Raw genomic sequence first — 15,894 nt, 5'->3', positions numbered from 1 at the left:
AGAGTCTGTTGTGGGTGCTACGACCGTGAATGAGTTCAAGGCAAGGTATGATAGATACTGTGTCAATGTCGAATAGTTGTTCTTGACATGATGTTAGGGCCTCCCTCGATGAGTCTGTCGACTCCTTGGAGTTGCCCGGAAGAATAATAATAACAATAACAAAGCTCTCTCTGGAAAAGGCATATGACAAGCTGCCAAGAGAGAGAGAGAGAAGCTATTCAAAACGCTACAGTTATATGGGACATTATATCAAGCAATACTTAATATTTATTTAAGTTGTTAGTCAACAGTTAGAATTGAAGGATGTACAGGAAGATGGTTTAATGTTAAATCAGGTGTTAGACAAGAATATTCATTATCTATATGGATCACATTATGAAGGAAAGTGGTATTAAACCTGATATCAAAATTGGAGTTGTTAATCTGAGCTCTTTGCTTTATGCAGATGATGTTATACTTCTAAATAAATCCACTAGAAGTCTGCACAATTCCCTGATTAAATTGAATAACTGTTATATGGTATGAAGGTCAATAATAAGAAGACAAAGACAATGAAAATAAGCAGAAGCATTGAAAATAGCAACTGCATTGTGAATGGAGAGCCTATAGAAGAAGTAAAACATTTCAGCTACTTAAGGCCCCATTTTTAGTTTAGATGGTAAATTAAATTTGGAAATAGACAACAGAATCAACAAAACTGGTATGGTAAGAAGTCAACTGAATAAATTTATATGGAATAAGAGAGAAATTAGTCAAAACACTAAATTAGCTGTATACAATACAGTGTTCAAACCGATTTTAACATATGGATCTGAGAGCTGGGTCAGAAGTAAAGCCCTTGACCAAAAACTAGAGATCTATGAGATATGAGAGTGCTGAGAAAGATTAGGGGCATGAATAGATGGCATCAATGGCAGCAACATATTATAAATGATGATATTAGGAAGGAACTTGGCATTAGCAGAGCTAATTTCAGGTGGTATGGTCACTTAAACAGAATGGGGAGGAAAGATTAGCAAAACCAGTGTTCTCTGCCAGGTTGGCAGGAAAAAAAACTCAGAGGAAGATCAAGATATAGGCAGATTGATATGGTAAAAAGTGCCTTAGAAGATAGAATTATAAAACTGATAATGTTGGAGTCTTGACAGGTAATGGTCTGATTTGGAGGAAAATTGTAGATTGGAAGTTAGTAATGATGTAAATTTTTGACTGTCATGTCCTGATGATGATGATGGTATTTTGCAAACTGTGTTAATCAAACCTTGACCTCATGTCTGAAAACCAGTCATTCCACTGTTGGTTACTAAGAGTTTTGCATGTCATCTGAACATCCCAAACCTCGTCTATCTGAGCATATGATTATTCCAGATCAGATATTACGTAACTCACTGTATATTTAATTTGATCAATTTTCCTCTTCTAGCAAAATTTACTGTCCTTTTCCTAATAGGTATCCTTGAAAAAGAAATGGAAACTAGTAGGTAATAATATTTCTATAACGTAAGTCCCCATCTACAAAGCTTGTAAATCTATCTTGCATTGGTACTGTACTGTCGATAGGCTAAGAGTTAGAGACAATCCGAAAACTGCTCTAGAGACCAAAGACAACATTTTTTTCAAGCTAGTTTAGACATCCATTAAGCAGGATATAGTTCTCACACAAGGTGATACAACTCATTTACAATATTAGACATCCACAAACATTTGTGCCTATTAGTAGGATTTAAACTCATGACTTTTTTGATTGGTGAGCTGAGACACTATCCAATTGACCCTCTAGGCTGACAAATGGTACTGACACTGTACATTAAATTCCTCTTGCATTGAATTGCTAACCATGTAAGTATCATAGTATGTGTGTGTGTGGTGTGAGTGAGTGATCTCCCCCTTCTGTCAAAACACTAAATGTTCATTTTACTACTTTCAAGAAAACATAGTTAAAGTTTTAAACAAACCTTAAAATTTAGGAAATAAAATAATGTAAAACCTTCTTAACTGTTATACATTGATAACAGTGAACAGTATATTGATAATAATACATTGTGATGTTGTTTTCGCATAACTGAAAATTCAAATAAAATTAATTCATGGTACAAGAAAATAGGTTTCTCAGAAGAAAAAAAAAAATTATTTCTCATATATATATATATATATATATATATATACACTCATAATATTAGTTGCAGATAACAAAATCGAAATGAAATATATAAACCATGAAGACACTCATAAAAAATTCAAAAGTGTAATGCATCTCAAATAGTTTGTCATTCTTCAAAGAATGGTAATAGGTATGATCTTGTGGAACTATCAATTTTTTACACATTCTCAATGGATCTTTAAGGTTTAGTGCTGAGATGGGCTTTTGTTGTTGTTGTATGCCTTTGAAATAGGCATCTGTGATGAAGGTCAGCCTATTTTTCTTTTCATGAGTACTTCAGTCAAAAGGGCTCATCAAATTCAGTGTTGTAAAATAGTTTTTTTTTTTTTTTTTTCCCACAGTGAAGTTAACAGATGCTTTGCATCAGAATTTTTGATATGCTCTTCTAGCCAACTTTGGAATTGAGAAAATTATGTGTAGCATAGTGCAGATAACAAAAGGATGAGGGTTGGTATTACAGCTTTAAATCATACACCTCTACTTTAATTCTCTTTGTTTTCACATGTTTCTTTCACTTTCTAGCATCACAAATTCCTTTCTTTATTTCTATGAAATAAAAGATAAATTACTAAAATATTTAGCAGCATTATTGGGCATCTAAATTTTAGATAAAAAACCGGGTATTTCTACCTTGTTCTTCATCTGCATTTTTGTTCTCAGTCATTTTATCCAGCTCATTAATATTTACAACACCATCATCATAGTTGATATTATTAGTATTGTCAGCAATGTTACCATTTTCACTATTGCTTGTATCAGTACTTGTCGATGGCTAGTACTCATCAAATGAATTTTCGATATCATATAGAGGGTCATTTAAAACGGCTACTAGTCTTGAGCATCTAAAACTATGCTAATAATGATAATGATTTCATTTTTATTTAATGTAAGTAACCGATCTTTCTCACCAGTACAAACTTAGATTATTAGGGAAAATAGGAATTGAATAAATAAAATATCGTGGAGTAAAAAAAAAAAAAAAAAAAAAAAAAAAAAAAAATCATCTAACGCCTTTTTATTCCCGTATGCGGGGAGTAGGCGAGGCCGTTTAGCCCTATCTAACTTATGGAGACTGAGTGGGCAGTTCAATCTCCACTGGTACCAATCAGAGATAGATGGCCCAAGGCTATCACTAATTAAGCGGTACACAGTGAAGAGAGACGGCTCAAATGTGCCGCCATCTTGTGGTCCCTAACCTTAACACAATATATTTAATGTCTGAAATAACGTGGGTTCTACGGTCGATTTTCTTGAGTTTCCGGGAGGAAAAACCCGCTTGCCCGTGCCAGAGATCGACTAACTCGGGAACCGGTCGAAAAAAGGCTTAGAAAAATTTCCTCTAGTCGCCGACTAGACTCGAAACCAAGTCTTCCTTCGTGCGGCCAAGCGCCGTGGTTGGCAAACGCCACATCCACTGAGGTACACAGGCTCCGTGGTGTAAAATGAGTATTCAAATAAAACTTGTGATTACAACCATAATTATTTAAAAATAAAGATCACTCACCCAGCCAAACCCAAGTACCTTAAGCTTGTGGCGAGAATGAAAGGCTGTGTATTCAGCCTTTCATTCTCAGTCTTCATAGCCTATTATGAATTCTTCTAGTTCTTTCATTCGTTTTGTCAAAACAAGATACTATGACACTTGACTGATTTGTTAATTTCCCTTGATATTGATTACACTATCTACATCAAACAGTAATGTTTGTTGTGTATAATGTAAACCGTGAAGTCTGCAAGATTCACGAAAGGGGGACCATTCTTGGTTGATACTACCTTGCACAAGAATTTACCAAACTGTAAAATTCACAAATGTGCCACATTTGTGTCCTCTCTGGCAGTAGAAATTGCCAAATTCACAAATGTTCCACATTCATCGTCTAGGCATTACAAAGCAGGGAACACACATTTGTGAAGTTTAACATTGCATTATTTCTCATGTCATTCTGGCACAACACAAGTTGTTCAAAATTAAACTCAGATCATCACTTAGTCAAAATCATCATTTCTGCTCATTGTGATTTCGGAATAAGGGAATGATGTGTATCCACATGCACGTGTATGTATATATATATTCATTTTTCTAAATTAACTGACTTAAACCCGAGAATAATAACACAATGACATTTATTTGAAAAAAAAAAAAACGCAACATGTTTCATCAAGAATGACTTCTTCAGGCGATAAGAACATAGAAAAGATAATAAAAGGCACTTAAATTAACATTGACACACTCCAAAGCTATACAATTACAAAGTCATAATATTCGACTGTAAATTACAGTTATTATGAGCTTGAACTACAGTCCGAGTTAATGTTCTATTGTTGTGCACCTGTGCGTGTGTGGAATCACGCGATCTCCAGTATCTAATAATAGAGTTGAAAGAGTCAGCCAAATTATAGCTAAGATTATTATTCAAATGCAAAGGGTCTAAGGTGATTTCCCTTGACTCGACAATGCGGCGCTCTATTTCATCATGGCAGACGTGTAAGTTTGAAGTCAATGTCCAATTTATTTCATGTTGGTGGCCTTCGTTGTTCGTGTTTATTGAAAGCAGGACATGGCCCGACAGAGCAGTTGCTCTGGTTCTCTTATAAGCAATGTCTCTCTGATGCTCTTCGAGATGTAGTAAGATAGATTTCTCTGTCTGCCCATAGTAAGGCTTTCCGCATTCACAAGTGACCTTGTATACACCTGGGAATTGTAGAAGGTTGTGAGATTGTTTATAGTTCTTGAAGCGTGATATTATTTTTGGCAGAGTCGAGAAGCACGTTTTTATGTTAAACTTCTTTAGAATTCTGCTCAGCTTTTTGGATAGTGTGCTGATATATGGCAAGACGATATGACCTTTGGAGTCGTCCTGTGTCTCTACGTTGTTACGTTGACGTCGGGATAATTGGTTGTTAATACTTTTTAGAGAGTAGCCATTGTTTTTAAAGGTCCATTTAAGATGTTGTAGTTACTTTTTCAGTTCTTCTTCATCTGATAGTACAGATCTTGCACGATTCGCTAGAGTTGATATAATACCCAACTTTTGCGCTGGATGGTGATGGGAGGACGCATGCAAATATCTGTCTGTGTGTGTTGGCTTTCTAAAAATAGAGACTTTAATTGATTCAGGCGTCTTGGTGAGTTTAACATCTAGGAAGCAGATGGAACTATTTTCTTCAATCTCCATAGTCAATTTTATATCTTGATGGCGGTTGTTTAAGTGGTCGAGAAACTTGTGAAGATTCTCAGTACCATGCTCCCATATGAGGAATATATCGTTCACATATCGAAGCCAAATTTTTGGTTTTAAAGTAAAAGAGGAGATCGCCTTTTCTTCAAAGTCCTCGAAAAAAATGTTGGCTAACACAGGAGAGAGAGGGCTTCCCATAGCTAATCCTTTGACCTGTTTGTATAGTTTTCCTTCGAATTCAAAATAGCCAGAGTTTACACAGTGAGATAACAGAGAGAACATTTTATTTGAAATCTTGTTTTTTAAAATATGGAGAACGTCCTGTGTCGGAACGTTGGTAAAGAGTGCTACCACGTCAAAGCTCACCATGATATCAGAAGATTTTAGTTTTAGGTCCTTTATTTTAGAGACAAAATCTGTTGAGTTTTTAATATAAGAAGAAAATTTTCCCGCATAAGCTTTTAATGATGACACCAAATATTTGGATAACCTGTATGTGGGTGAGTCAATGCTGTCTACTATAGGTCTCAGTGGATAGTTTTCTTTGTGTACCTTCGGGAGGCCATATAACCTTGGAATGAGTGGGTGTAAAGAGCAGATGGAGAGCCGTGTATTCCGTGGAATTTCTGTGGTCTTTTGTATATATATATTTCTATTTTGATGTCTCTGATCTTCTAGTCATTAAATTTCTTCTTTTATATATATATATATATATATATATATGTAATTATTTTTTCAAGGCCAGAATCACCCAAGAAAGAGAATCTTCTTGGCAGCTCACTGAATAATTCCCAAGGTGTAGTATTCAAAGGTAAATAAAAAATTTATTTATTATTTTGCTGTAAATCATTATTTGTCAATAATTTTTACTTATATACTTTGAGCATTGGTACCTTTTTTTTGGTACCAGTGCTCATTGGTACATTTTTCACTAAAGGTTTCAGTACTAATTATCACACTTAATGGTATTTTTCATCATACTTTGAATGCTTTACATTTTGCTCTTTTGTTACAAGATAAACTTACAAATGTTTGAATGCTGACTGACAATGTATTATTAACTGTGTAGTTTGTGTACCATTTAATGAAGTAGTCGGATGTGTGCAATCCATAACCCTAGGTTTTCAGATCATATTGTATATCAGATATACTTTTTATAGATTAGGATTAATGAAATTTCATTCTCAGAATTTTTTTTGCACTTTTCAGATATGGTATTTCAGCACATTTACTAGGAAAATTAAGAATTTCTGCATTTTTCGAACAGGTGGCAGGAACTGTAAATACATGAATTCCGCAAAGGTCAGCATGGGATGCCTAGTATGTTAATGAGTCTTCGCCATATATGCTGAGTGGGGGGACAGAAATAGAAGAAATGTCCCACCGTTTCAACATTGTGCGATCCCTTCTGTGATGTTTGCCAGAACATTGAAACAGTGGGACATTTCTTATACTTCTGTCCCCATACTGAGCGTATCTGGTGAAGACTCAGTAATGTAATAGGCATCCCAATGCTGACCTTTGCGGAAGTCATGCATTTACAGTTCCCTCCACCTGTTCGAAAAACACAGAAATTCTTAATTTTCCTAGTAAATGTGCTGAAATACCATATCTGGAAATTACTTGCCTAGGTTTTTGGCACAGGAGAGATACCTGCTAGGGGATAGAAGGTTCTTCAACAAATAGTGCAAACCACCTATTATCTGTTTTATGACACAGGGACAAGTTAAACCTTGTCTATTTTTATAAAATAATTCTTTGGTTTTATAGTTCACAAATAGGAGGGGTTTGATCTGATTAAACCCGAGCTGCAAAGGCCAACATCAAGGCGGATTATCAGCTCCCGGAGAGCTGTACCACTCGGGCCAGTTTTTTCCCCATTTTTCTTTTCATTTAGTTCTGTAATCAATGGTTATTACATTATTTTTGTGATCATTTTGCCTCTTTAGTTTATTATTTTGTATAATTTCTGTTTATATTTCATTTTTAGCTTGTTTTTTAGGACAGGTGTGATGAGAGTGATGTCTAAAGGCCTTTTAGCCACAACCTCACACTAATATAGCTAAATTAGTCGACCGAGGCCTCTTTATAACCTACCTACTATCATATTCCAATCTCTCTTACCTTCTCACTACTTACTGACCCTTTGTCAAATAAAATCATTTTCTAATACATCTCTTTTAAGGTACATGTTAGGAATTGTTCATTTATTTTTGTGCTTTTTTTTGCTATTGGACTTTTGTGATATGTGACTGAGCTTTCTTTCTGCATTGAAAGGTACATATCATTGTTGTAATATTTAACTTGCATTATTCTTAATTTATATTTATACAGTAAAGCCCACTATATGATTTCCCTGCTTTCACGACTGGTAACAAATTTCTCATCATGACTGTACGAAATACTATGTTGTAGATACCTAAATGTTGGTGCTGATCTGGATGTCTATACGATAGATTCCAGTTAATTGGTCCACCTGTTAATTGAGGCAGTCATTTTATTGGAACAATTCTGAAAGAACAAAACAAATTGAGAATACGACAAGAATTTGCTTTGGTTATTTGGGACACAATGCATGTTAATTGGACCAGCCAGTAACCTTGGCCACATGGAGTGTTAGAAAAATTATGAAATCTTGACTCAAAAATTTATGCTGATGATGACTGCAGTTTTGATGAAACAGGGATATTTTATCATGCCACATTGAATAGTTCTCTGTGTTATAAACTTTCTGCACTTTTTGCATCAACAAAAGCAGTCAATCATGTAACAGTGTTGTTCTGTTCAAATATGACCGAAAGTAATGAATGCATAGATGACATCTGATTAAAATTTGGTAAGAATTGGCTTATGTATTGACATAGAATTAAACTGAAATCAAGAAAAATAGGGTTCTTACCATTTGCTATGGAGGTCAGTACAAAAGTTTAATCTTTTACAAGCAATATGTTTATGGCCAGTAATTGGCAAGGAATAGACAATAAGATCATTCAAAACTGTTTTAAGGATATGCCAGATATGGCTGATGATGAAAATGATGTCCCATTAGATGTGAACCACATCAGAAACTGTGAACCCTTTTGCATCCATTGGTTGTCATCTTCAATACTGTAATGAGAAGGAAGATTTTGAGGAAGAAATTGAAACAAAACATCAAAAGAATAAACAAAAAGGACAAAAATAACAAAATCTTGTCTAAACTTATATTTTGTCTTATGTAAATACAGTTTTTAAACTCTTGACTTGTAACTTAATTTAATTGTGCCAAATTATGCTATTCCTGATGTGGCCCAGTAACTGGAATCCATTATACTTCCATTGCAGGTTATTGCCTGACTAAGACCACAGCATACACTTAGAATAAAATATTTTAATTCGACTTTTAGATTCGGAATATTGAAACATTTTGTCTTATATAAATACAATTTTTAAACTCTTGAACAAGTTTTGGTCTAAGAGGAAATCTCCTGTTTATCGAGAACTTCCTATCTAACCGAATCTTCCAAATCTGAGTAGGAATGCTCTCTCTCTTTACCATATAACCAAGAGGAGTCCAGCAAGATTCAGTTCTAAATGTCACTTTTTTTTTACAATCAGGTTCAACTCAATAATAGAACAACTTCCTCCAGTGGTAAGTAATGCCATCTATTTGGATGACTTCATCATCTTCTGTCATGCATGAATGAGGGTCATAGAAAGACAACTGCAACAAGCCATTGACCACCTGTCAAAATGGGCACTTGCAAATTGGTTCAAATTTTTACAGCAAAAGACAGTTTGTCTGTGCTTTTGCTGTGGACATGGCTTTCATCCTGACCCAGAAATCCAACTTGAACAAACATTAATACCAGTTGCACCAGAAGCTAAGTTCTTGGGACTCATATTTGACAGCAAACTCAGTTTCCTCCTTCACATAGGTTCATGTAGGAAAATTTTAAAGCGAATAAAAGTTGAGCAGCTCTCAGATGTGAATTGTAGACTAAAATACACAAAGATTATTGAAGGAAAAATGAAAGAGTTTGAGAGCAGGAACCAAACCTTGGGGATTCAGTGGCAAGCCTTGAAGAAAACCCTGATTGATTCAGGTAGAGATGCACGTGATGAAGTTGTCTGCAAGGATAGAAAAACTAGAACTCCATGGAGGACACAGGAAGCTAAAGAGGCAGTGAAGGAAAAGAAGAAAGCATATCAAAAGTTCCTGGCAAATAAGCCAGCTTTTGCTCTTATAGAATACTGAGACAAATGTAAGAAAGCTAAACACTGGGTAAAACTAGCTAAACAAAAGTCATGGGAGGACTTTGGCAAGAACATAGAAAATAAATATCAAGAAGGTGGCAAAACATTCTGGAGGTTGTTGAGCTTAGAAATGGAGGAAAGAGTGCTGTAAAAGGAGTTAGAGATGATAAAGGTGAAATCAAAACGGGAGAAAAAGATATCCTTGAAGTATGGAGTAATTACTTTGAAAAACTGTTAAATGAAATAAGCAGTGATGACAGCACAGTGGTAAAAAACACTCAACAGGCATGCAGTCAGGAATATATATCCATACTTGAAGTAGAAAAAGCCACCAAAGGCTTGAAATGTTGAAAGGCAGCAGGGGTAGATGATATTCAACCAGAAATGCTGAAGTATGGTGGTATAAGAGTCTTACAGTGGCTGCACTGCATAGTCCAGAAAGCCTGGACAGATTGACGAATTCCCAATGATTGGAGTAGAGCTCTAATAGTACCCATATATAAAAAGGGAAATAAAACTGAATGTGAGAATTACAGAGGTATTTCCCTACTGAGTGTTCCTGGCAAGATCTATGCAAGTATACTTGAGAAACGGTTGAGAAGAATTGTGAAAGAAAAGCTTGTTGAAGAACAAGCTGGATTCAGGCCAAATAGAGGCTGTCAGGATCAGATCTTCACTTTACGACAAATAGTAAAGAAATCATGGGAATATAACAAAGATCTGTATTTATGTTTTGTTGATTTGGGAAAGGGATATGACAAGGTGCCAAGAGAGAAGCTAATCAATACGCTACAGTTATATGGTGTCAATGAGGCATTATATTAAGCAATACTTAGTCTTTATTTGAGTTGTATGTCCGCAGTTAGAATTGAAGGAAGTACAGGAAGATGGTTTAATGTTAAATCTGGTAATGAGACATAGATGTATATTATCCCCTCTGTTATTCATTATCTATATGGATCACATTATGAAGGAAAGTGGTATTTAACATGATATCAAAATTGGAGATGTTAATGTCAGCTCTTTGCTTTATGCGGACGATGTTATACTTCTAAATAAATCCGCTACAAGTCTGCAAGATTTTCTGACTAAATGGAATTACTGTTGTAATAGATATGGTATGAAGGTCAGCAATATAAAGACAAAGACAATAGGCAGAATTATTGAACATGTCAACTGTGTTGTGAATGGAGAACCTGTGGAACAAGTAAAACATTTCAGCTACTTAGGCACAATCTTTAGTGAAGATGGTAAATTAAATATGGAAATAGAGAACAGAATCAACAAAGCTGGTATGGTAGGAAGTCAATTGAAGAAATTCATATGGAATAAGAGAGAAATTAGTCGGAACACTAAATTAGCTGTATACAAGACAGTGTTCAAACCAGTTTTAACTTATGGATCTGAGAGCTGGATCAGAAGTAAAACACTTGACCAAAGACTAGAGACCGCAGATATGAGAGTCCTGAGAAAGATTAGGGGTGTGAACAGATGGCATCAATGGCAATATCATATTAAAAATGAGAATTTTAGGAAACAACTTGACATTGTCTGCATCCAGGAATGCGTTAGCAGAGCTAATCTCAGGTGGTATGGTCACTTAAACAGAATGGGCAAGGAAAGATTAGCAAAACAAATGTTCTTTGCCAAGTTGGCTGGAAAACGACCCAAAGGAAGACCAAGATATAGGTGGATTGATACAGTACAAAGTGCCTTGGACGATAGAAATATAAGATCTGGTAATGTTGGAGTCTTGACATGTAACAGACTTATTTGGAGGAAAATTGTAGATAGGAAGTTAGTAATGATGTAAATTTTTCATGTAGTACTATCATATCCTGTACATCCCTTGAGGGTACATGGCAGGAATTTGATGATGATGAAGAATTATTTGTGAGGGAGGTTAGATTAGCTAAATGTTTAGCAAGTTTGTATGTGGGTGTGTTTATACTATCCACAATTGGGAGTAAGAGTGTACCTTGTTTGTGAATTTTTGATTCTCCATATTATTCTGGATGTTTTAACAGGAAAAGGCCCGAGTTTGTTAACTGTTTCTTTTGGCCAGGAAGTGACTTTCTTTAATAATTTGCAAACTTTATTCTTTTGAGAGTTAGTAAGAGCACGATCTGTGATTTGGTATGTTGACCGATCTTATAAAAGTACGTACATTTTGCTTTCATATTCTGCTAAATAAATTCATCACCATATTTGCATTACCTTTGTCTGTCTTAATTATTACAATATTGTTGTTACTGTATAGCTCTTTTAAAGTACTGATTTTTTTTTTTTGGCATATTGTTTTTGTGTGGTTTGGATTGGATTGAGGTTTATTTTGGCTACATCCAAACCAATGTTATTATTGGTTATCACTGGAGGAAGATCATATATTTCTTGTTCACACAGTACTACACAAAGTACTGTGTGATATTTTAAAACCTGGAACTGTTGGCTATCCTTGCCTGCATCTCCAACTCAACAGCAGATAAAGAATTCATTAAAGTCAAAAGCTGGCACCAGAAAAAATTTGAAATCCTCCAACATTGCAATGTTGTGGAATGACTGCAATTACAACAAGGTCGTGTTGTTGTCAATTTATCATTGGTAGTAGTAGCCCTAATAGATGACACTGTTAGCACATTAAGTTCAGAACATAACTTTGCCATTACATCCAGACAAGTTTCAAAAGTAAAATAATTGCTTCAGTTGAATGGGGAATATATGACCTGCCTACAAAATTTTTTTATTTTTTTTAAATAGCGAGAAGTTCTTGTAAGCTTGTGGGGAGAGGAGCACATATTATGTGCTCTATTAATTAAAAACTTGATTAACACCAATTTTATCAGAACTTTAATGGAATTAAATGGTTACTACCCTCATCACATCCAGCAGATAATTGACTCCTATGTTCCAACAATTAAGGATTTTTCAACAGATTGCAGATTCTAGTCACATATATTTCTGATATCTCTGAACGTATTGGTTGAAGTTTGAAGAACTATCCATATATTTTCCTATCAACAAAATTTCTCATCTGTTACCATCTACAAGACAAATTGTCACCTTTATCTTTAGCTGGTGTTACACAATATGTATTACTGGTCGACCAGTAATACATATTGTGAATTGTATTGACTCTCTCACCTATAGAATTGCTAAATTTCTTTCACATTTTTAACTGCCCATATTCCAGATCATTTATCAAGAATTTCACACATTTTCTTGAAAAAATCAAGAATATTCAAATACAAGAGTTGGATATGATAGTCAGCTTTGATATTGTTTCTCTATTTACCACATTCCATTATCTGATACTATCATCATCATCATCAAATTCCTGCCATGTACCCTCAAGGGGTGTACAGGATATGATAGTACTACATGAAAAAAATACATCATTACTAACTTCCTATCTACAATTTTCCTCAAATCAGTCTGTTACTTGTCAAGACTCCAACATTATCAGATCTTATATTTCTATCATCTAAGGCACTTTGTACTGTATCAATCCACTTATATCTTGGTCTTCCTATGGGTCATTTTGCTGCCAACCTGGCAAAGAACACTTGTTTTGGTAATCTTTCCTTGCCCATTCTGTTTAAGTGACCATACCACCTGAGATTAGCTCTGCTAACGCATTCCTGGATGCTGACAATGTCAAGTTCTTTCCTAATATCCTCGTTTTTAATATGATATTGCCATTGATGCCATCTGTTCACGCCTATAATCTTTCTCAGGACTCTCATATATCTGCAGTCTCTAGTCTTTGGTCAAGTGTTTTACTTCTGACCCAGATCTCAGATCCATAAGTTAAAACTGGTTTGAACACTGTCTTGTATACAGCTAATTTAGTGTTCCGACTAATTTCTCTCTTATTCCATATGAATTTATTTAATTGACTTCCTACCATACCAGCTTTGCTGATTCTGTTGTCTATTTCTATATTTAATTTACCATCTTCAGTAAAAATCGTGCCTAAGTAGCTGAAATGTTTTATTTGTTCCACAGGTTCTCCATTCACAACACAGTTGACATTTTCAATGATTCTGCATATTTTCATTGTCTTTGTCTTTTTATTGCTGACCTTCATACCATATCTTTTACAACAGTTATTCAATTTAGTCAGAGAATCTTGCAGACTTGTAGCGGATTTATTTAGAAGTCTAACATCATCCGCATAAAGCAAAGAGCTAACATTAACATCTCCAATTTTGATATAATGTTTAATACCACTTTCCTTCATAATGTGATCCATATAGATAATGAATAACAGAGGGGATAATGTGCATCCTTGTCTCACACCAGATTTAACATTAAACCATCTTTCTGTACTTCCTTGAATTCTAACTGCTGACTTACAACTCAAATAAAGACTAAGTATAGCTCAATATAATGCCCCATTGACACCATATAACTGCAGCGTATTGAATAGCTTCTCTTTTGGCACCTTGTCATATGCCTTTTCCAAATCAACAAAACTTAAATACAGATCTTTGTTATATTCCCATGCTTTCTCGACTATTTGTCATAAAGTGAAAATCTGATCCTGACAGCCTCTGTTTGGCCTGAATCCAGCTAGTTCTTCACCAAGCTTTTCTTCCACAATTCTTCTCAACCGTTTCTCAAGTATACTTGCATAGATCTTGCCAGGAACACTCAGTAGGGAAATACCTCTGTAATTCTCACATTCAGTTTTATTTCCCTTTTTATATATGGGTACTATTAGAGTTCTACTTCTATCATTGGGAATTCGTCAATCTGTCCAGGCTTTCTGGACTATGCAGTGCAGCCACTGTAAGACTCTTATACCACCATACTTCAGCATTTCTGGTCGAATATCATCTACCCCTGCTGCCTTTCAACATTTCAAGCCTTTGATGGCTTTTTCTACTTCAAGTATGGATATGTATTCCTGCCTGCATGCCTGTTGAGTGTTTTTTACCACTGTGCTGTCATCACTGCTTGTTTCATTTAACAGTTTTTCAAAGTAATTACTCCATACTTCAAGGATATCTTTCTCTTCCGTTTTCATGCCACCTTTATCATCTCTAACTCCTTTTACAGCACTCTTTCCTCCATTTTTAAGCTTCTTCAACAACCTCCAGAATATCTTAACACCTTCTTGATATTTATTTTCTATGTTCTTGCCAAAGTCCTCCCATGACTTTTGTTTAGCTAGTTTTACACAGTGTTTAGCATTCTTGCATTTGTCTCGATATTCTCCAAGAGCACAAGGTGATTTATTTGACAAGAACTTTTGATATGCTTTCTTCTTTTCCTTCACTGCCTCTTTAACTTCCTGTGTCCACCATTGAGTTCTCATTTTTTTATTCTTGCAGACAATCTCACCACATGCCTCTCTGTCAGAATCAATGAATGTTTTCTTCAGAGTTTGCCACTGCATCTCCAAGGTTTGGTTACTGTTCTCGAACTCTTTCATTTTTTCTTCAATAGTCTTTGTGTATTTTAGTCTGCAGTCCATATCTGAGAGCTGCTCAACTTTTATTCGCTTTAAAACTTTCTTACATGTTATTCTTTTCAATATGAAATTCAATTTAATCCTGCTCAAGACTAAATAGTGATCACTTCCAATTTCAAATCCTCTGTACACTCTGGTGTCCTGCTCCAGGGAGAAAACATCACTATCAACAATAACATAGTCAATGAGACTTTTCTTATTCCTAGCCTCTTCTCTCCATGTGAATTTGTGCACATTTTTATGTTGGAACATGGTGTTAGTAATAACCAGTCCATGTCCTGAGCAGAAATCTAACAGATATTTGCCATTATTATTAGCTTTGCTCTTTTCTCCAAATTTTCCCAAAATATTTTTGTATGTCTCACAATCATTTCCTACTCTGCTATTTAGATCCCCAACAAGGACCAACTTTTCCTTTTTCATTGTGTCAGTTGCTTTTTCTAAAGCCTCAAAAAATTCCTCCACGTCTACCTTAGTAGAACCTTCTGTGGGACCACAGGCACAAATAAGTCTCATTGTCCAGTTCCCCATTCTCATATTTGCCCACATCACTCTACTTGAGACTGACTGCCATTCAAAAAGATTAGCCTCGTATTTTGTGTTGAATACTATGGCTACTCCTTCTTTTTCTTATCTGATACTATTAGTTTACTATATGTGATTTTCCTCCTGATGTTGTGAAGATTTTTGAATTTGTTATACAATCAGGTTATTTCAACTGGAAAAACAAGATCTATAGACAAGTTGAAGACACTGCTGTGGGTAGCCCTCTGTCTCCACCTTTGGCAAGCTATTTTTTGAACCAGCTGGAAGATACCTTATTCTCATCCATTCATCTCCCA

General features: G+C 35.2%; 1 protein-coding gene across 1 annotated transcript in view; it reads left to right on the top strand.

Annotated features, from left to right (window-relative positions):
* Positions 1-15,894, top strand: part of Fak (protein tyrosine kinase 2 Fak) — a 316,957-nt gene that overhangs the window by 132,774 nt on the left and 168,289 nt on the right. Inside the window, exon 12 of the mRNA XM_090402169.1 lies at positions 6,081-6,151. Coding sequence (XP_090258295.1) covers positions 6,081-6,151 — 71 coding nt within the window. The remainder of the gene's footprint in view (positions 1-6,080; positions 6,152-15,894) is intronic.

This window comes from Typopeltis vanoorti, chromosome 12 (genome assembly GCF_054136105.1).
Source record: "Typopeltis vanoorti isolate ZY-2024b chromosome 12, IOZ_Tvanoo_1.0, whole genome shotgun sequence".
Taxonomy (NCBI): Eukaryota; Metazoa; Arthropoda; class Arachnida; order Uropygi; family Thelyphonidae; genus Typopeltis; species Typopeltis vanoorti.
Note: the sequence above shows the minus strand (reverse complement) of the source record. Positions and strands in the feature narration are given on the sequence as shown.